We start from the raw sequence: 21,582 nt of genomic DNA, 5'->3' as shown, positions 1-21,582 counted from the left end.
TTTTATAAAGGTTTTTAAATGCTTTTGTTAAAAACTAAGACACAAACACACACATTAGCTTAGGCCCACACTCGGTTGGGATCATCAAGACATCACCAAGCCATAGGAATATTTCAGCTCCATTATAATCTTCCAGGACCACCCTCATCTATGTGGTCTGCTGAGATCATTACGCGGTGCATGACTGTACGTTCAGTGCTTACTTACAACCAAACGGTGGGTGTCCAAAAGTATTTGATGAAATTCTAAGGGTCCTTACTATACCATACTTTATCAAGTATTTGAATTTTACCAGTTCTTCCCATCAGATTTCTCCTCTGAGTTTGAATGGAGATTTAAAAAAAATACATTAGGTTTCCAGAAAATTTTCTTATATTACTGGGGATTTAAGTTCATTGTGTTATCTAAAAATATCCAATATTTAGCATAGATTTTGGGTCTTAATCATAGTAATGTCTTACTTACATATTTTATTCAGCCAGATTCTGTAGGTTACCAAAAAAAAAAAAAAAAAAAAGAAAATATATCACATTGAACTCAAGGTTTAAACTGAAGTTCTTATTAGAAAAATTGACAGCAGAAGTGATGTAGTTCTTAGAGCTCCCAGCAGGGGCCAGAATGTTCATGCTAAATCTAATTAAATGAAAGGTTTTTTTTTAAAAACTGTAAGTCAAGGTTGCATCTATTTTTGAACTAATTAGAAAGTCAAAGATATAACTCTTTGTAACTCTCTGTGGTTAAAATAACTAGAAACGACTGACTTTTTAATGTTAAATTTCAAGAATATAGATATATAATTTAAAATATTGAAATTTGAGCTAAATAGTGACGTTAAATAACAAAACACTGACCCCAATACCTGAGCAAATGGGCATCAAAAGTACATTTAGTCAGTAGACATTAAAACTCCTATACTAATTGCCAAAAACAGCTCATTGAATCTTTCAGTTGCCAAGCCAGAACCATGGAAAGGGTCCAAGAACAAAGGGCACCACTGTGGCACTGACCCAGGAAATTGAGCACTGACCTAATTTGTTAATTTTAGAACATTAAAAAAAATTCTTAATTCAACATAAAGAAATTAAAGAAGTACTTGGTGCTTCAAAAGTATTTCAATGCAAATTGCCTTTGCAAATTAAATAAACTGTTTTTCATTTAATTCTAATTTAAATCACATAACCTCTCTCTGGGCCTCAGTTTCTCCATCTCTTTATGAATAGAGTGGATAGAATAACTTTAAAATCCTACAGCCCTAAAGTTTTTTATTTCCCTTAGGCAAAAACAGCATCATCTTTTTCTGTCTCCAATTCCTGGCATAGTACCTATCATAAACCAGGTGCATAATAAGTGTTTAATGAACAAATACATGTATAAATGAACACATGAATATATTTTAAAAGACTTCTTTCTAAGAATTTAGAAAAGAATTTGGAAATGGAATGGCTCTCTGAAAGCCAATCCTCTGTGAATTATGAAAAACTATGTTTTAGGCAATTCCAAGGAAATACGGCAAGAACTAAATTTTTCTAAGGCTATTACTACCTTCAAACCACCAGTGGAGTAAAGAGAGTTAAAATTTTTAAAAATGGTTTTAAGACTATAAATTTGAAAACCTAATTCTAAAAAGATTGTTTTTTTGATTTGCCAAAACATCCTCTGTATTGAGGCTACTGGTTCCAGTTTCCTAAAAACAAAATCCTGACAATTGTAGGATTTTCTCTTGGGGAGTGGTTGGTTACTGGAAACATTCACTTTAAAAAATTCTAAAACTAAAGATAAATGTTTTGCCAATTCAATCTATATTGTCAGCTGCTCTGGAAACCATGTGCTTGTTCTAAAGTAAGTGAAAACATCATGCAGAAAACTAGTCATTAAATATAATGAAAATTATTATTATGCTCAGTACATACTTCTCCCTCCTGGGAGATTGATCTGTCTTTGCCTTAAACACACACACATACACATATGCATGCATGCATGCACACACACACACCCCTTTTGAGACTTCTTTTCTACACTCTGGCTACCTTTGAGACTCATTAAACTTAATATGAACCTATGTTGGGGAAGGGATCTGGTCATCTTAAGTAGTGGTGTCATAGCCAGCATGCCAACTCCCTAACATGGTCCCTGTTAAGAGTCACGCGGTGTGGGTAGCCACAGATCTAGGTAGCCCCGATCATTAAATGCAAAAGCTGCACTGGGATACCCAAAGTGCTCAGTGCTCCACCGAAGAACTACTGCAGCGTCAAGAAAACAGGGACCTGTGATACCAACCTGTCCTGCCAGTTTCAGGAAGAGAGGAGTCAATAGAAATGCTATGGACCACAGTCAGAACAAACTAAAAACACTCTCACTTAGAAAGTCTATAAATACACTAACTATACCTCACTGAAAAATTGGAAAGTTCTGGTATTTAAGGAGATGTTTGTCCATTTAGTGGTTCAATTACTCAAAAAACACTGTTCTGGTTGAGTGCAGTGGCTCACGTCTGTAATCCCAGCACTTTGGGAGGCTGAGGGGCGCGGATCACTTGAGGCCAGGAGTTTGAAAACAGCCTAGCCAACATGGTGAAACCCCGTCTCTACTAAAGATACAAAAAAATTAGCAAGGCATGGTGGTGCATGCCTGTAATCCCAGCTACTCAGGAGGCTGGAGCAGTAGAATCGCTTGAACCCAGGAAGCAGAGGTTGCAGTGAGCTGAGATCGTGCTACCGTACTCCAGCCTGGGTGACAGAGCGAGACTCCATCTCAACAAACAAACAAAAACACTGTTCTCCCCATCTAATTATGTGCCAGGTGGTGGACCAAGAGCTGAAAAGTCAAAAAGAACAAAATATTCTCTGCCCTCAAATAGCTCATAGTCTATTTGGGGGGTGGAAGGGTAGGGATTAGAGGACAAGTAAAGAAACATTAAAACACAAACATATAAGAATTGTAATAATCAAGGAGTGGACAATCTCTACAATTTTAACACGAAGTCTTTGAGTCTAGTTTGTTGTTGTTGTTTTTAGACAGGGTCTCACTCTGTCTCACGCCACCACACCCAGCTGATTTCTGTACTTTTAGCAAAGATGGTGTTTCACCATGTTGGCCAAGCTGGTCTCAAACTTCTGACCTCAAATGATCCAATCTGCCTCGGCCTCCCGAAGTGCTGGGATACAGGCGTGAGCCACCGTGCCTGGCCCCTAGTACCTTTTTTCAATAGAAAAAATGAGGAAATCAAATTGTAACTTCATTTTTATTTTCTGTGATAAATTTTAAGCCTATGATAAATAGACTGGAGCTCCCATTTTGGGAAGGCGGGAGAGGAGAAATTGCATTTTGTTTTCCTGAGTTAATTCTACCTCTAAAGGACAATGGATTGCAGCAATTTTATTAACTAGGACCTTATTATGAGGATTGCCATAGTATGAATACAGTTATCTCAATACCATCTGAAGACCATCTACAAGAAATCCCTCAAGACTACTAATTTGAGTCTATACTCTAGAACTGACGAATGTTTTGCAAATGTCCTCTCGACTGCCTACAAATTTGCTGTTGGTGATTATAATAATATTTACATTTCTGCTTTTTGCAATAATTATGTACTATTAAATAAACAATGTTTTAAAATTACCATATTTGATGTCTCATTAAAAGCAACACTACAGGTATTGGGAGGAGGGGACTGCAAGTTAAAGGCAGAAGTATTCAATTGAGGTGGTGTAAAAATTACTACTTTGGGCATATGGTTCTCCAAGTGTGGTCTGGGGGATCACTGGGGTGCTTCCCAATTCTCTTCCAGAGAGTCTATGAAATAAAAACTGTTTTCATAATAATACTAAGATGCTTTTTGCCTTTCTCATGCTCATTCTTTCTTATGTGTACAGTGGTTTTCCAGAGGCCCCGTAATGTATGAAGACATCATGACTCTGTCAGCAAATAAAATGTATGCTTGAATATGCCTGCACATTAAAATTTGTTTTAATATATAACGTGTTAAATATTAATGATATAACTGACACAAAAAAAGATTTGGGGGATCCTAAATAATTTTTAAGAGTGTAAACAAATCCTGAGACCCAAAATTTTGAGAATCACTGCTTTAGGGGATAAACCTCAATGGAAAGGGCACACCTAATCAAATTTATTCATATTTCATAGGAAGAAACTAGTCCATAGGTTTCATGAAGACCGTGATTGTGTCTGTCTGGCTCGCTGTTTTATCCTCAGAATCTAGCATAGTGCCAGGTACGAAATAGGCATTCAAATATTTCATAAATTAATACGTGAATTCATACATACATACATTTATAAATGAAGGGTTTGCTAACTGACTTATTCAAGGTTACATAAAACATCAGCAGTAAAGCTGGAACTATATTTTGGGTCTCCTGCCTTCTATTCCTGTACTCATGCTACCTAGCTCAAGAATATTTTTGTTTTTGTTAATTTTTATCTTCTAACTATAGAAAGCATGGGTAATCAGTTATCAACAATGTGGGACAATTATCTTCTCATGATGTTGTGTGAGTTGAGTACTACACAGATTTTCTCTGGCTTTAAGAATAATCAGCATAGAGTAATACCAAAGAGCTATAAACACAAGTTAATGGCAAGAGATATCAGATAAAACTTCCTGAGTTTTTGCCCAAAACTGTTGAATTTTTCATGATTCATTCTTGTGCTAATTCCTAATCTCATCCTTCTCCCTTTTTTTGGCCACGATCGTTAAACTTCTGGCAAGTCTTTACATTAGTACACTCAGTAGATCTCACACTCTGGAAAAATAAAACTGTAAAATGTTTTTTGAAAATATTCTTTACACCCTCAACATTGTTTTGAGAGAACCAGTGGGTATTTGTAACAGAGATGAGAGAGTTTTGCTTGCCACCTTACTGACGGTTACAGAAAATGTGAGGCCCACAGCAGCCTACCTAGTACAAAGATGAACCACACCAGTCTTGTGAGATACTGCCTTGACGACCTAAATTCCGAGTCCTGTGAGAAGCGGCTTTTAGAGATGGCTAACTTAAGACAAAACCAACAAGCTGACAGACGCAGCTTTCCCAGTCAACTAGCAGGAATTCTTCTCTACCCACTCACCTTAAGGATGTAGTACTTCCTGTCTCCTTTATGATAAGAACTGCCAGAACTGGGTCTCCAGAAGTTAGACTACATTTGAAGGTTCCTATAGCTGGTGAGCCCTTCTATTCTGGGGCCTTCGGAAGGTTGCAATCACTGCCACTGGAGAAGGAATAAAACTTATTTAAATTTCTTCAGTACTTCTTCACCCATTCAATACTGTTCTCTAGAAAAGTTGATTAGATATAGTCAATTCTCCCTATTCATACTAGTTATGTTCTATAAAGTCATTGCCAACACTGAGTTAGCAAATATTGAACTATTGTTCCCAGGGGAAAAACAGGGTTAGTTGAGCCTCTGGTCATAACATTTTCATCAACCAATCAATATATAACCTTGTTTTATGTGTGTTTTTGTTTACACGTACATTATTTAATATATATTGTTCATTCATTAACACTGAACTCACAGCCAACAGCACCGTAACTCAGGCCTGAATGATGCTTATCTAGCATGCGCATTTTTTCATAAGAATTTTTTTCCCTTAGGCATATCACAGCCTTTTAAAATTGTGGTAAATATACATAACATTTAGCATCTTAACCATTTTTAGGTGTACAGTTCAGTGGCATTAAGCACATTCACACTGTTGTGTAACCATCATCAGCATTCATCTTCAGAAATTTTCACCTTCCCAGACTGAAACTCTGTATCTATCACACAGTAACTACCCCTCAGTGCCCACCCAGCACCTGGCAACCACCGTGCTACTTTCCATTGCAGCTTTCTTGTGATTAGGAACATAGGAACACCACACAGCACGTCAGCACTATGCTTGGGGGCCATTTTTAAAAAGCAAAATCAATAACAGGAGCAATAAAAAAAAGAAGCACAAAATACGTGAAAACATGGCACTAAATAGACCGGAAAAAGGGAATTTGTTTATAGTATGAGAGCTGAAACAATAAGGTGGAACCCTGCCTTGTTTGACCTCATCTGGGAACCTGTGCGTCAGACAGGACTCGAATTTTTTGCCGCTCTGTGAATGCCAGTGAATGATTGAAAAAAGCTAGGAATATTGAGTTTCATAGATACATTTCAGCAAGGAAGCAAATTTGTGGATACAGAAATCATGAATAATGAGAATTGTCTGTAAGTGGAAATCACAACCTTTGTTCACTTTTTTCCAGGTAGTAAGAATGAAGAGCTGGAACATGTCTTGTAACCTGGCTGCCTTAGAAATTTTTACTTGCCTCACAGACCTAGAAAGGTAGACTTTGTGACTGATAATTGGCAGCTATGACTTGAAGCAGTTCTAGTTCATGTGGAGCATAATTTTCAGCATAATCTCAAATCCTTCTGCATAAAACAAAGAGCAAGCACTCAAGTGCCAGTTATCAATTACTTACTATGTGACAGGTGTTACATTCAGCAATTTACATGCATTATTAAATTATATCCCCCCAAAACCCTATGAGGAAGCTAAAGTTTAGGGAAGTTAAGTATCTCATCCATTATCATATAGTTAGAAGTGGCAAAGTTGAGATTTGAACTCAGGTCTATCTGACTCCAGAGCCTGAGTTCTCAATTCAACTGCTATGCAATTCTAAGCATATTAAAAAAAAAAAGTTTGATTTACTTGCAACTGTATAGATGCATATGTTACAATGATCATAACATTTCAAAGATTTACACATTGAAAAATGAATTTACCAAACAAATAAAACCTTAGAAGCCAGATCTAACATTGTCCCATAACAAAGAGTATCTGAAATCCTCAGGGCATCTGGTTTGTGTCTGGTTTTCCTTAATCTTTAATGATGGGCAAATCCAATGCATTATGTAAGGCCATTTTTTTCTCAAGAGATGTAGATACCTCTTAAGAATTTGATGAAAATGCATTAACTTTTCAGGCTACTGAGTTGCATTTTAGTGCACCGAGGCAGTAAATTAGTGTACAGTGTGCAAAAATGGTAGTGACTTTAAAAATAAATATTTGATATGAGCCACTGTATTCTCTTGGAAAAAAAAAGTAATGGATTAAATCTCTTAGGAATCCTTAGCTTCCCAAAAAGGAGTAGGAAAAAGAAATCTCCTTTGGCCTGGAAATATCTTCTGTTTCTTGCTGGCCATGTTTGCTTAGTTCTTTAATAGTTCATTTGACTAGATCTTGTGGCTCCCAAAGCTAAGGTTGAACGTTTGATCCCTACAGAGGCCACTTACATTTAGAGAACAAAAAGCTCTATTCTCTGCTCCCAGACTTTACCCCAAATCCCTGCCAGGTGTCTGCCCTCTGGTCAAAATGAGAAATTGGCAAAGGGGTGAAAACATATCACAGTATTGGGAAACAACAAAAGGTCACCCCTTTATCATGATGCTCTTTCTCTTTTATGTGCTCACAATATTCTGATATAATTTATAGAGAAGAGATACTGCACTTTTTACTCTCTGGAAATTTACTGCTAGAAATCTGAGGCAAACTGTAATAAGCTCTGCCATGCCAGTTATAAAGTTCATTATCTTCTTCTATGTTCAGAGATTTTTCTACTAGCTGACATTATCCTCTTGGTAATAAACAATGAAGAAACACATCTTCTGAGTTATATTAATCTGCATCTTAGAATAGGAAATAATAGCACTCAGTCAAAAGTTCAGTAAAATTTTCATGTTAATAAAAGACATTAAACTATGTAAAAATACTTCCATGCACAATATGTCATAATAAGAATGACTTTCAATATTTACTAAGAATTTACTCAGAAAACAAGTTTCTCAAATTATAGATGAAAATTCTCTACTAGTATCATAATCTTAATTTTTAATTCAGGTCTTCCTAATTTTTATTTTCCTAATTACTTGGCACTAAAAATAACTTAATACAACACATAAAAATATTTTTACTTCAAATGCTTTCCTAAACAATATAAAATCATTTTAGTTTTTGAGGAAGTAATATTTCATATTTTAACTATGTAGTGTAAATTAAAATTGACTTATTTAAATTACAAGAGTTGTGTAAGGATTAATCAGATTTAAGTACAGTTTATATTATTGCCAACATAGACTTTTGTTTTTCAAATGTCACAAATATCTTTTATTATTTGTGGATTTATTCCTTTTATGAAGTAGTCAAATGAATCAGCTCACCCTTGACTGTAACAAAATACTGCTTGGTGACTTGTGACAGACAGGGTTTTAACCTCTGACAGCGAGATTCATTGTGGAGCAAGAGCCAATCATAGATCCTGACGACACTTGTCTCATCTAAGTTGGAATATAAAAAGCCACTTGGAATACAGTATAAAAGATTCACTGGTGTGGCAAGTTGTCTCTCAGACTGTACATGCATTAAAATTTTGCTCGGCATTACTCAAAAGCAAAAGAAAAGTAAAAGGAAGAAATAAGAACAAGAAAAAAAGATTATATTGATTTTAAAATCATGCAAAAACTGCAACTCTGTGTTTATATTTACCTGTTTATGCTGATTGTTGCTGGTCCAGTGGATCTAAATGAGAACAGTGAGCAAAAAGAAAATGTGGAAAAAGAGGGGCTGTGTAATGCATGTACTTGGAGACAAAACACTAAATCTTCAAGAATAGAAGCCATTAAAATACAAATCCTCAGTAAACTTCGTCTGGAAACAGCTCCTAACATCAGCAAAGATGCTATAAGACAACTTTTACCCAAAGCTCCTCCACTCCGGGAACTGATTGATCAGTATGATGTCCAGAGGGATGACAGCAGCGATGGCTCTTTGGAAGATGACGATTATCACGCTACAACGGAAACAATCATTACCATGCCTACAGAGTGTAAGTAGTCCTATTAGTGTATATCAACAGTTCTGCTGACTGTTGTTCTAGTGTTTATGAGAAACAGATCTATTTTCAGTCTCTTTTAACAAGCTGTTGGCCTGTATGTAAGTAGAAAGGAAAAGAGTTTCTCTTTTTCAAGATTTCATGAGAATATATTGAGACAAAAATCTGCTGCATTATTTGTTTTCTTATAGAGACAAAAAGCTAAAAAATAAAACACTTGCATAGCATTAGTTTAATAAGGAAAATATAGATAGCATGCTTATGCTTTCACAGTAATACCACCAAGGCAAGGACTGAGAGATACTATAAGCAATGTTAAAAACTTACATTAAATGTTATAATTATATTTGGTTGTGTAAAATAAGTTTTTTTCACTAATAACAGAAAAAAAAGAAACTTGCTGGATGTTTAAGCTTACTTGAGCACTGCTGAAAACCTAAAGTGATTTCTGTTATTTGAAACTCTTACAGTATTTTTTTGTTCTTCACAGTTAAAAATTTAATTTTGAAAGCTATTACAGTAAAGAGTATGACAAATTAAATATCTTAATGTATTAGTAAGAACAACAATGAAGTAAACATAGCATAATCATCATCATGAACTAGATATCAGAAAATGCCTAAGAAATAAACATTTTAATTGCGTAGGTTATGGCTCACAAAGTCCTCCTTGTACCTTGACCATAGTACTATTGTTGAGAGTACCCAGTTTGTGTACTTCCAAGCAGGCATAGAGCCTAATAACCTTCTAAAATATTTTATTCATCCTGAGAGGGAGGGCTTTTACCTGTAGTATCTACATTGCTTGTGACAGATGACATATTGCATACAATTCCATTTGCAGTCAGCTCAAAAGAATACTTTCTCCAGGAAAGAGAAACAGGCACCTTGACAGAGAAGGCATGGCAAGAAAAATTTTGTGTTATCTGTTATCTTGCTTTAATACAATGCTTTATATACTTTAAACAAGATTCAAAACAGTTTTAAAATATTATTTCCCTTATTAAGTAATCAGGTTATGATGCAGCAAAGAATTTCCATTTAAGACTCTGCTATCGAATAGGTCTGGAGTAGATTTACCTTTTATAGACAATTTTGGAAAACCAAAATAAAGGAAATTGTTAGTGCTTGTGCTTACATGACAGCCTGGCTTCCTAAAGACAATACTTTGGAACTTTTGAGATAGCCTGAATATAACATCAAAATTTTTGTGTGAATTACCTGCTTAGTTCTGCTCCTTTAAAAGGCTATTCCAAAGCCAAAATGTAACAGATGTATTATGTTTTCTACTAGTTCCCGAGGCTCAGTAAGTTGCTCAGTGTGTCTTGTCCCCAGGTAATTCAGGCCTGGGGGAAGGGTTCCTTCTTCCAGACTGATTGGTACAGCTGCTCAGTAAGTGTAACTACTCAGATTCCCAAAGAATTCTAAGTGGTTGTTCCTCCACAGTGACTCTTGTTCTCTCTAATCATCATCATTTTAAAATTTCATTCAGTGTTCATGACTTCATAGAACCTTCCTTTGTCCATAGTTCTCTGGAAGGGGAATAGATTCCTGATGAACAGCTGAAAATACATACATCTGAAAAATTCTGAAAAGCTAGGGTAATTATTTTCTTTCACATTTTTTGCTGAGTTATAAAGTTCCACACAGTATTTCATTTTAAAAGACTGCATAGGCATACATTATCTTAATTTTTTAAAAAATGCTCAACTATTAATATGGAGGGGTTTTGTTAGTGGGAAATAATTTCAGTAACTCTTCTTTTCTTATTCATTTATAGCTGATTTTTTAATGCAAGTGGATGCAAAACCCAAATGTTGCTTCTTTAAATTTAGCTCTAAAATACAATACAATAAAGTGGTAAAGGCCCAACTATGGATATATTTGAGACCCGTCGAGACTCCTACAACAGTGTTTGTGCAAATCCTGAGACTCATCAAACCTATGAAAGACGGTACAAGGTATACTGGAATCCGATCTCTGAAACTTGACATGAACCCAGGCACTGGTATTTGGCAGAGCATTGATGTGAAGACAGTGTTGCAAAATTGGCTCAAACAACCTGAATCCAACTTAGGCATTGAAATAAAAGCTTTAGATGAGAATGGTCATGATCTTGCTGTAACCTTCCCAGGACCAGGAGAAGATGGGCTGGTAAGTGATAACTGAAAATAACATTGTAATAACCTTATGCTTTTATTCATAATATGAATAAACAATAGTGGAAAATAGCTACAAATTCCCTAAGCTCATAAGCCAGACAAAGGTATCTTACCCCAACGGTAGCCCTGTACCCAATAAAAGTAGGTGTCCAATTTCATATCCTATGAAACACTCCTTTGATATTCTTACTTTGCATGAAGATTTTAGAAAACAATTATACCATACTTCTTAACTTCTTAAGAAGTTCTTTTGAATTGGGAATGAAATATAAAGTACTTTTCATTAATATGATACATGACCGTATGAATTAAAATATTAACTCTATATAATGGATTTTATTACATATACAAACAAATCAAAACTTTTTTTTCTCCCAGAAGGGTGCCAAATGTGTTAAAAATTTTTGGCTTAGCAAAAACAGATAAAAAAAAAAAACCTTTTAAAATTATAATTAAAATGTTTTATTCAGAGAAATTAAGAGTGATATTTATAGGCTTACATTTTATTAAATATATTTAAGATTCCTCATGATAAATATGTTCATTGTTTGTAGGATGTTGATGCACTGATGTGTGTATATATTTCTTTGTGGAATACTCCTAATAAAATTTCAATTTACAGGCTGGTTAACTTTTGCCACCTTATTTCTGCCAGCTTATTTCTGAGCTGCCTTAGCATTCTTATGCAAAAGTTTACTTACAGAAGGCCAATTAACTTAGTATCAGGCCAAGTAAATGACAATACCTTATATACTATAAAACTTAATAAAAACCATTTTAATTCCTAGTACAAATTTAGGGTTACTCTTCTGGCCTACCTACATTTCTGTTTACTTCTGTTTTCAAATACTTAATGTGATCACATCTTTTTACATTCATCTATTGACATAATTTACAAAAGAAGATTATACTTACAAACAACAAACTTGTTACCTTCGTAATCTTTCAATGATCTTAGTTATAAAGATGAAATAATTAGCAGATCAGAATTACTTTAAATAAAACATTCTTTAAAATACTATACAATATTTTTTAGTTTTTCATCTTTATTTACTTTTTAAATTATATATATGTGTACATACATATATACACACACACACATGTTTTACTTCAATATGTTGGGGGTTCAAGTGGTTTCTGGCTACATGGATGAATTGTACAGCGGTGAAGTCTGAGATTTTAGTGCACCTATCACTCCAAGTAGTGTATATTGTACCCAATATGTAGTTTTTAATCCCTCATCCCCACCTCCCCATTCTGAGTCTCCAAAATACCTTATACTACTCTGTATGTCTTTGCATACCCATAGCTTAGCTCGCACTTATAAGTGAGAACATATGGTATTTGGTTTTCCATTGCCTTCGAATAATGGCCTCCAGCTCCATCTAATTTGCTGCAAAAGACATTACTTCACTCTTTTTTATGGTTAAATAGTATTCCATTGTGTGTGTGTGTGTGTGTGTGTGTGTGTATATATATATATATACACACCACATTTTCTTTATCCATTCATCCGCTGATGGGCAGTTAGTCTGGTTCCGTATCTTTACAACTGTGAATTGCGCTGTGATAAACATACGTGTGCAGGTATCTAAAAGACTATACAATTTTCTAAATGATCTAGTTTCCTTTATACATGCTACTTTAAATGTTAAGGACTCAAATGACATTATTATTTTTGACAGTCTTAAATAATACTGCCAGAGCTATTTTCATTTAGATATGGATTAAAAACTACTGTCAATTATTTAAGAAAGTGTTTCTTTTCATAGGTAGCATTTTAATGATCAAAATTGATAATATGACCAGTGGTTAATATGTTGTATTCCTCAGATATTTTCATGTAAAGGGAAACAAAGTCTCAAATGCATTAAAAGACTGGGGCAGAGACAGAACCAACAAATTTTAAAATATCTGAATAGAAACATTTTCCAGTGAAAGAATTAAGGAGATATCATCGTCTCTTCTTCTGAATTTGTCCTTCCCTATTTTTCCCTGGCTTTATTGTTCTAGTTTTCCTGAGTGAGGACCTAGAGAATGGAGGATGGATGACTATACCTACCCCTCCAGGAGTTACCAGGCATATTTAGCCAATATATTCAATCAGGAAGCAAGAAGAGAGGGAGCTCAGATCTTTCCTTCATTCCCCTCTTCTCCTTCTTCTCCTTTCTCTCCTGTCCTTCCCTCCCTTTCTTCCCATAAATATTTTCAGGACATCCACTATGTGCCAGGCAGTCTGGTACTCAGACTTGGAAAAATAAAAATTAAAAAGACATGGAACTGATCTCAGGGGAATTTGTATTTCTGTTAAATTCTTTTGAGACATAAGAGGAAAATCAAGTCTAGTGTAAATTAACATTCCTTAATGCTGTGCCTTTTAAAAATAAATGTGGTATGAGCAAAATTATTCGTTTATTTCTTCAACAATGACTTCTTAAGGTAGGTAGAAAAGTGTTTCCGGGTCTATTGACATTACTGATTGTCCTTTTCCTTTTCAAACAGAATCCCTTTTTAGAGGTCAAGGTAACAGACACACCAAAAAGATCCAGAAGGGATTTTGGTCTTGACTGTGATGAGCACTCAACAGAATCGCGATGCTGTCGTTACCCTCTAACTGTGGATTTTGAAGCTTTTGGATGGGATTGGATTATCGCTCCTAAAAGATATAAGGCCAATTACTGCTCTGGAGAGTGTGAATTTGTATTTTTACAAAAATATCCTCATACTCATCTGGTACACCAAGCAAACCCCAGAGGTTCAGCAGGCCCTTGCTGTACTCCCACAAAGATGTCTCCAATTAATATGCTATATTTTAATGGCAAAGAACAAATAATATATGGGAAAATTCCAGCCATGGTAGTAGACCGCTGCGGGTGCTCATGAGATTTATATTAAGTTTTCATAACTTCCTAAAACATGGAAGGTCTTCCCCTCAACAATTTTGAAGCTGTGAAATTAAGTACCACAGGCTAAAGGCCTAGAGTATCCTACAGTCACTTAAGCATAAGCTACAGTATGTAAACTAAAAGGGGGAATATATGCAATGGTTGGCATTTAACCATCCAAACAAATCATACAATAAAGTTTTATGATTTCCAGAGTTTTTGAGCTAGAAGGAGATCAAATTACATTTATGTTCCTGTATATTACAACATCAGCGAGGAAATGAAAGCAATTCTCCTTGCATTCTGATGAATTAAAGGAGTATGCTTTAAAGTCTATTTCTTTACAGTTTTGTTTAATATTTACAGAAAAATCTACATACAGTATTGGTAAAATGCAGGATTGTTATATACCATCATTCGAATCATCCTTAAACACTTGAATTTATATTGTATGGTAGCATACTTGGTAAGATAAAATTCCACAAAAATAGGGATGGTGCAGCGTATGCAATTTCCATTCCTATTGTAATTGACACAGTACATTAACAATCCATGCCAATGGTGCTAATACAATAGGCTGAATGTCTGAGGCTACCAGGTTTATCACATAAAAAACATTCAGTAAAATAGTAAGTTTCTCTTTTCTTCAGGTGCATTTTCCTACACCTCCAAATGAGGAATGGATTTTCTTTAATGTAAGAAGAATCATTTTTCTAGAGGTTGGCTTTCAATTCTGTAGCATACTTGGAGAAACTGCGTTATCTTAAAAGGCAGTCAAATAGTATTCGTTTTTATCAAAATGTCAAAATAACATACTTGGAGAAGTATGTAACTTTGTCTTTGGAAAATTACAACACTGCCTTTGCAACACTGCAGTTTTTATGGTAAAATAATAGAAATGATCGACTCTATCAATATTGTATAAAAAGACTGAAACAATGCATTTATATAATATGTATACAATATTGTTTTGTAAATAAGTGTCTCCTTTTTTATTTACTTTGGTATATTTTTACACTAAGGACATTTCAAATTAAGTACAAAGGCACAAAGACATGTCATGCATCACAGAAAAGCAACTACTTATATTTCAGAGCAAATTAGCAGATTAAATAGTGGTCTTAAAACTCCATATGTTAATAATTAGATGGTTATATTACAAACATTTTATATTTTTTTACATGATTAACATTCACTTATGGATTCATGATGGCTGTATAATGTGAATTTGAAATTTCATTGGTTTACTGTCATTGTGTTTAAATCTCAACGTTCCATTATTTTAATACTTGCAAAAATATTACTAAGCATACCAAAATAATTGACTCTATTATCTGAAATGAAGAATAAACTGATGCTATCTCAACAATAACTGTTACTTTTATTTTATAATTTGATAATGAATATATTTCTGCATTTATTTACTTCTGTTTTGTAAATTGGGATTTTGTTAATCAAATTTATTGTACTATGACTAAATGAAATTATTTCTTACATCTAATTTGTAGAAACAATATAAGTTATATTAAAGTGTTTTCACATTTTTTGAAAGACACAACAGTTTTTATTCTAATGATTAATTCTGGATTTCTGATTTTCACTTTATCATAAAAGTCTAATGGTTTAGCACAAAAGTTTGGTTGAGGAATTTTAGGTCTGCTACTCTGGTTCTCAGGAGTTAAATTCCTATTAAATTGGTTCTGGTCAAGTTGCTTTACACATATGAAAGCAAGGACTAGTTATATCTGTTTCATTTCTCTTTATCTTGACCTGAAAACTATTTATATGTTTTCATAGGTTCAATTTCCAAATGCATTGCAGTTGGCAAGGGTATATGGTCCTAGAGTTACAAGTTCTACTGAAGCCACAGAGACACAAGGAAGCTACATTTTTTTCTTACCACTTAATGAAACTGGTACACTTATCTGAACTTTGGGGGCACCAATTTTCAAACTGAATTGCAAAACAGTTGTAAAGTACCTAGAAATCCTTAAGTGCAATAACATATACAAATATTTTTTAAGTGATCCCTCCACTCCACTCTCCATCAGTTTAGTAACTTAGTTATAAAGCAGTGACTAAGTTTAACAGGGAGGATAATTAAAATTCTATGTGTTAATATCGCTAAATAGTTTATAATTAATATAAATGTCATTTCAATAATTTCTATTTGTATATTAATTATATACAAATATAAATCTAAATTCAAATATTGATTAAACTATATGATAAAATCCATTTCAAATATCAAATGATCACTTTTTAAAATAAAACACCTGAGTACTACCAATAATATAACTAAGAAATGAAACTATAGGCAATGATAGGCAAGTCATGACTAGTCTGGCATGTGACATAGAGTGTTGAAATTTCATTTGCATGGTCGTTCAGTTCCAGTTTACACACTGCAAAACATATCAAAGCAAAATATACTATTTTGGTCATTCCTGAGTAAGATGTGGAGCAATGAAAAATGGTACTAAATTTAGTACCATTCATGCCTCGATGGTGTTTTGCAGAGGAAGTATTTGAAAAATGAGTATATTTACATCAGATAGCATGCATGGTTTATAGCAAGTTTATCTTGGTTGCCATTCAAAACACTAGACAAAAGGAATATTTAAATATATTTTCCTAGATTACACATCAAAATGCTTCCATTAGTATCACATCCTGTCAAGAACACAAGATGTTCTTGAATGTGAGATTTTACATATGAGGCTGCCCAATTTATCTGACAGGCATAAAATGTATATATAATAATGACATATCTCCTTAATAAGATAACTTATAAAGGTTGACTAGCTTATGTCAGGTTTAACATTACACTAAGTATTCCTGATATGGAACTGTATAGTTTGGCAATGATGCAAGACACACATGCTTTGTTTTCATTGATTCCACTTTTGGATTACTATAAGAAAGAAAAGTTTTTAACAGTATTATATTATTGTTTCTGCTTCATAATAAAGCTGATGTTTCAAATAAGCACACACATATACTTTCTTAAAAATCAACTTTAATAAAATGTAATTTTATTAGTTCTATATATGCACTATAGGCAAAATATTATTCACTAGTATTAATTTATAGAAATGTAAAACATAATACCAGGTTCTGATCCTAATGAGATCTATTGAAAACGTCTCCTGAGATGGGCTAACGGCTATATTTGACTCAATTTATCTTAATAGTAACTTTAAACCAAAAATGTAAAAAAGATTAAATCACTAATTGACCCCTTTAATTTGTTATCCTAACCATTCAAGATTACTCTATTAGGAAACCTTTTCCTACAAGTGTTAAGGGTTTTTTCTCTTTAACATTTTATGAAGGACACCATTCAGAACAAAATTTGATTATGCGGTTTGGGCCATAGATCCTCCACAAGATTTTCTCAGATCTGCTCTCACGGACACTAAGTCTAAGAAGCCAAATGTCTCTTGGCTCTATTCCCATGGAACTCAGAACCTTGGCATTACCTCTTAACCAGCCAAAAACAAAACTTGTCTATACAAGAAAGTATGCCTACATGATGTCATGAGATCCTGAAAATGCTGAGATAGAATTCTGAAGGTGACAATCAAGCATAAAACACCAGTTTACTGAGCACACTAAAGTGACTATGGGAGAAAATCAAAATTGTTACATGGAAACAATTGAGTGGTCATTGAGGCAATTGCTAGGCTTCAAGCTTCAAGAATATCTTCCCGAAAAGCTGCATACTTTTCAGGCAACTCAAGTAATGGAGTGAATTATATGGCTGCCTGCACCCTAGGTGAAGGATTCTACTGAGGAACACCAGGTTATCTTGGGCTCTGAACGAGGCCAGGTGCCCTGGGATAAAAATTATAGTAAAGAAAAGCAGATGAGTGTACTCCTCCCTACTTGTAGATATGCCTTGTCTGTAGATATGCCAGTAAAATTGTCCCAAAGTCTAGAATCTACCAAGACCTGTGTCTTACAGTGAACTTAAGTTCCTTACGGCACCAGTCAGACAGAATTCCACCAAAGTTGCATAGGACTGATGCAAACCCAAAGAGATTCCTATCTTCTCATCGGCCAGGGTGCATACCTGTGACTGAAACAAATTGCACCAAGTAAGTTTCTTATGGGAGAAATAGCTCTGCAAATGCAGCGCCAGCAGAAATCCTTCCTTCACCGAGAGAAGCGTGTGGACTATGAATAGTGAGCCCTATCCAGCTTGACCAGACAGATGTTTGACCAGACAGATGTTTGACCAAAGACTCCTCATCCTGGCCAAAGACAGCAGTGTCATCTCAGGGCAGCAATTGGGACAGTGGCTGGAATCTGGCCATATATATATTGACACAGCCTTACCTAGTACATTACCTGGTTAGTGTATTTGGCCCTCATATATCCTCTTAAGCTTAATAAGGAATAAATTACTTATAGGAAATTGGACGAGATCCATGAGTATGACTTACAGAAGAAAATCACATTATATAGGAACTATTATCTCCGTTTTGGAAATGAGGAAGTTGAGACTCAGAGAGGTGCATGACTAATAAATGACTAAGATGGGTATACACATAATGTAAGAAATACAAATGTAGAGGTACAATTTTTCACAGTCATTAGCTCAGGTGTGCAGAACTGTAACTTTTGATTTCTCACAAAATTGACCAGCTTTTACCGGAAGCCTCCTCATGCTATATCACCATTTCTACTTTGTAGATGCAACATCATTGGGAACCACTCTAATGATGCTCCTCTCCACGGACCTCACACAGAAAATGATGTACAATAGCCATATCCCCCTGTTCTCAAATGTCTGAACTTCTAGGAAGGGTGTAATATCTCTAATTCCTTACAGTTCAGCTCATTAGGGAGGGCATCACAAAAATACCAATGTCTGAAGCCTCTCTCTTCCCAACAAATTGTCTCCTGTCATCAGCTCATGAGATCTTTAAGTGAAAAGACATAGAAATAGGTTCTGACTGACTGGCTGTATTTACTGACTCTTTATATTTGATACCTGAGCCTAGACCCTTGCACTTGCTACCTTTTTATTCTGATTCTGATCCGACAAGTGGAATCCTGGAAAAATGTAACTTCTTCATAAACCACGTTATTAATTCTCACTAATGATAAAAATGTAACTTAAAATGAGATGACATCCTTTTACCTACAACTGTACTAAGTTTTATGCTAATATCTGGCGTTACTAGTAAGCATGATCAGAAATAAACACTCTATACTGTACATTAGCTATAAAAAGGCCCTGCCCAGTACCTTCCAATTTTTAACATTAAACTAAATTTGGCCTGAGGCAACCTCCATACCTCCCTATGGAACTGAAGGGCAATCTAACTTATTAAGTAAACGAACTGAAAGCCTGACTTAGGGGTATATTTTATAACAAATAGCTGCATGTCAGCCAATCACAGCAGCTGAGTTTCAGCCAGTCTCAGGCAGGCAACTGACCAAACCACGTCCAAACAAGGCAAACTCAGATTTATAACCAACCAAGCTGTTTCTATACTTCGTTTCCATTTTCTGCCTATAAATGCTGCCGGTCTGCATTGCATAGCAGAGTTCTCTCAACCTCTTCTGGTTCTGAGGGCTGCCTATCAAATTGTTCTTTGTTCAAATAAACCTTGTTTTATTTTTCAAAAGTTGTTTAGTAACAAGATCCTGGGGTTAACTTGAAGATGGCCGAATAGGAACAGCTCCAGTCTCCAACTCCCAGCGCCAGCGACACAGAAGACGGGTGATTTCTGCATTTTCAACTGAGGTACTGGGTTCATCTCACTAGGGTGTGCCGGACAATCGGTGCTGGTCAGCTGCTGCAGCCCGACCAGCGAGAGCTGAAGCAGGGCGAGGCATTGCCTCACCTGGGAAGCGCAAGGGGGAAGGGAATCCCTTTTCCTAGCCAGGGGAACTGAGACACACAACACCTGGAAAATCGGGTAACTCCCACCCCAATACTGCGCTTTAAGCAAACAGGCACACTAGGAGATTATATCCCACACCTGGCCGGGAGGGTCCCACGCCCACGGAGCCTCCCTCATTGCTAGCACAGCAGTCTGCGATCTAACCGCAAGGCAGCAGCGAGGCTGGGGGAGGGGCGCCCGCCATTGCTGAGGCTTAAGTAGGTAAACAAAGCCGCTGGGAAGCTCAAACTGGGTGGAGCTCACAGCAGCTCAAGGAAACCTGCCTGTCTCTGTAGACTCCACCTCTGGGGACAGGGCACAGATAACAACAAAAGCAGCAGAAACCTCTGCAGACGCAAACGACTCTGTCTGACAGCTTTGAAGAGAGCAGTGGATCTCCCAACACGGAGGTTGAGATCTGAGAAGGGACAGACTGCCTGCTCAAGGAGGTCCCTGACCCCTGAGTAGCCTAACTGGGAGACATCCCCCACTAGGGGCAGTCTGACACCCCACACCTCACAGGGTGGAGTATACCCCTGAGAGGAAGCCTCCAAAGCAAGAATCAGACAGGTACACTTGCTGTTCAGCAATATTCTATCTTCTGCAGCCTCTGCTGCTGACACCCAGGCAAACAGGGTCTGGAGTGGACCTCAAGCAATCTCCAACAGACCTACAGCTGAGGGTCCTGACTGTTAGAAGGAAAACTATCAAACAGGAAGGACACCTACACCAAAACCCCATCAGTACGTCACCATCATTAAAGACCAGAGGCAGATAAAACCACAAAGATGGGGAAAAAGCAGGGCAGAAAAGCTGGAAATTCAAAAAATAAGAGCGCATCTCCCCCGGCAAAGGAGCGCAGCTCATCGCCAGCAACGGATCAAAGCTGGACGGAGAATGACTTTGACGAGATGAGAGAAGAAGGCTTCAGTCCATCAAACTTCTCAGAGCTAAAGGAGGAATTACGTACCCAGTGCAAAGAAACTAAAAATCTTGAAAAAAAAGTGGAAGAATTGATGGCTAGAGTAATTAATGCAGAGAAGGTCATAAACGAAATGAAAGAGATGAAAACCATGACACGAGAAATACGTGACAAATGCACAAGCTTCAGTAACTGACTCGATCAACTGGAAGAAAGAGTATCAGCAATTGAGGATCAAATGAACGAAATGAAGTGAGAAGAGAAACCAAAAGAAAAAAGAAGAAAAAGAAATGAACAAAGCCTGCAAGAAGTATGGGATTATGTAAAAAGACCAAATCTGCATCTGACTGGGGTGCCTGAAAGTGAGGGGGAAAATGGAACCAAGTTGGAAAACACTCTTCAGGATATCATCCAGGAGAACTTCCCCAACCTAGTAGGGCAGGCCAACATTCAAATCCAGGAAATACAGAGAACGCCACAAAGATACTCCTCGAGAAGAGCAACTCCAAGACACATAATTGCCAGATTCACCAAAGTTGAAATGAAGGAAAAAATCTTAAGGGCAGCCAGAGAGAAAGGTCGGGTTACCCACAAAGGGAAGCCCATCAGACTAACAGCAGATCTCTCGGCAGAAACTCTACAAGCCAGAAGAGAGTGGGGGCCAATATTCAACATTCTTAAAGAAAAGAATTTTAAACCCAGAATTTCATATCCAGCCAAACTAAGTTTCATAAGTGAAGGAGAAATAAAATCCTTTACAGATAAGCAAATGCTTAGAGATTTTGTCACCACTAGGCCTGCCTTACAAGAGACCCTGAAGGAAGCACTC

The 21,582-nt window shown here is 36.0% G+C and overlaps 2 protein-coding genes across 3 annotated transcripts in view; one reads left to right on the top strand and one right to left on the bottom strand.

The window, feature by feature from the left end:
- C12H2orf88 (chromosome 12 C2orf88 homolog) overlaps positions 1-21,582 on the bottom strand; it is a 342,050-nt gene that overhangs the window by 133,451 nt on the left and 187,017 nt on the right. The window lies entirely within an intron of this gene.
- On the top strand, positions 8,376-15,303 carry MSTN (myostatin). Its single transcript, XM_025403893.1, has 3 exons — positions 8,376-8,882; positions 10,668-11,041; positions 13,552-15,303. Exons 1-3 carry the CDS (start codon positions 8,510-8,512, stop codon positions 13,930-13,932), a joined length of 1,128 nt encoding a protein of 375 aa, XP_025259678.1. The 5' UTR covers positions 8,376-8,509; the 3' UTR covers positions 13,933-15,303.

Source organism: Theropithecus gelada, chromosome 12 (assembly GCF_003255815.1).
Source record: "Theropithecus gelada isolate Dixy chromosome 12, Tgel_1.0, whole genome shotgun sequence".
Lineage (NCBI taxonomy): Eukaryota > Metazoa > Chordata > Mammalia > Primates > Cercopithecidae > Theropithecus > Theropithecus gelada.
Note: the sequence above shows the minus strand (reverse complement) of the source record. Positions and strands in the feature narration are given on the sequence as shown.

Excerpts from the sequence above, each read along its gene's own strand:
- MSTN (XM_025403893.1), top strand. The coding sequence starts at position 8,510 with ATGCAAAAACTGCAACTCTGTGTTTATATTTACCTGTTTATGCTGATT. Across the intron at positions 8,883-10,667 it reads CATTACCATGCCTACAGAGT|CTGATTTTTTAATGCAAGTG; the intron begins GTAAGTAGTCCT and ends ATTCATTTATAG. Across the intron at positions 11,042-13,551 it reads GACCAGGAGAAGATGGGCTG|AATCCCTTTTTAGAGGTCAA; the intron begins GTAAGTGATAAC and ends CTTTTCAAACAG.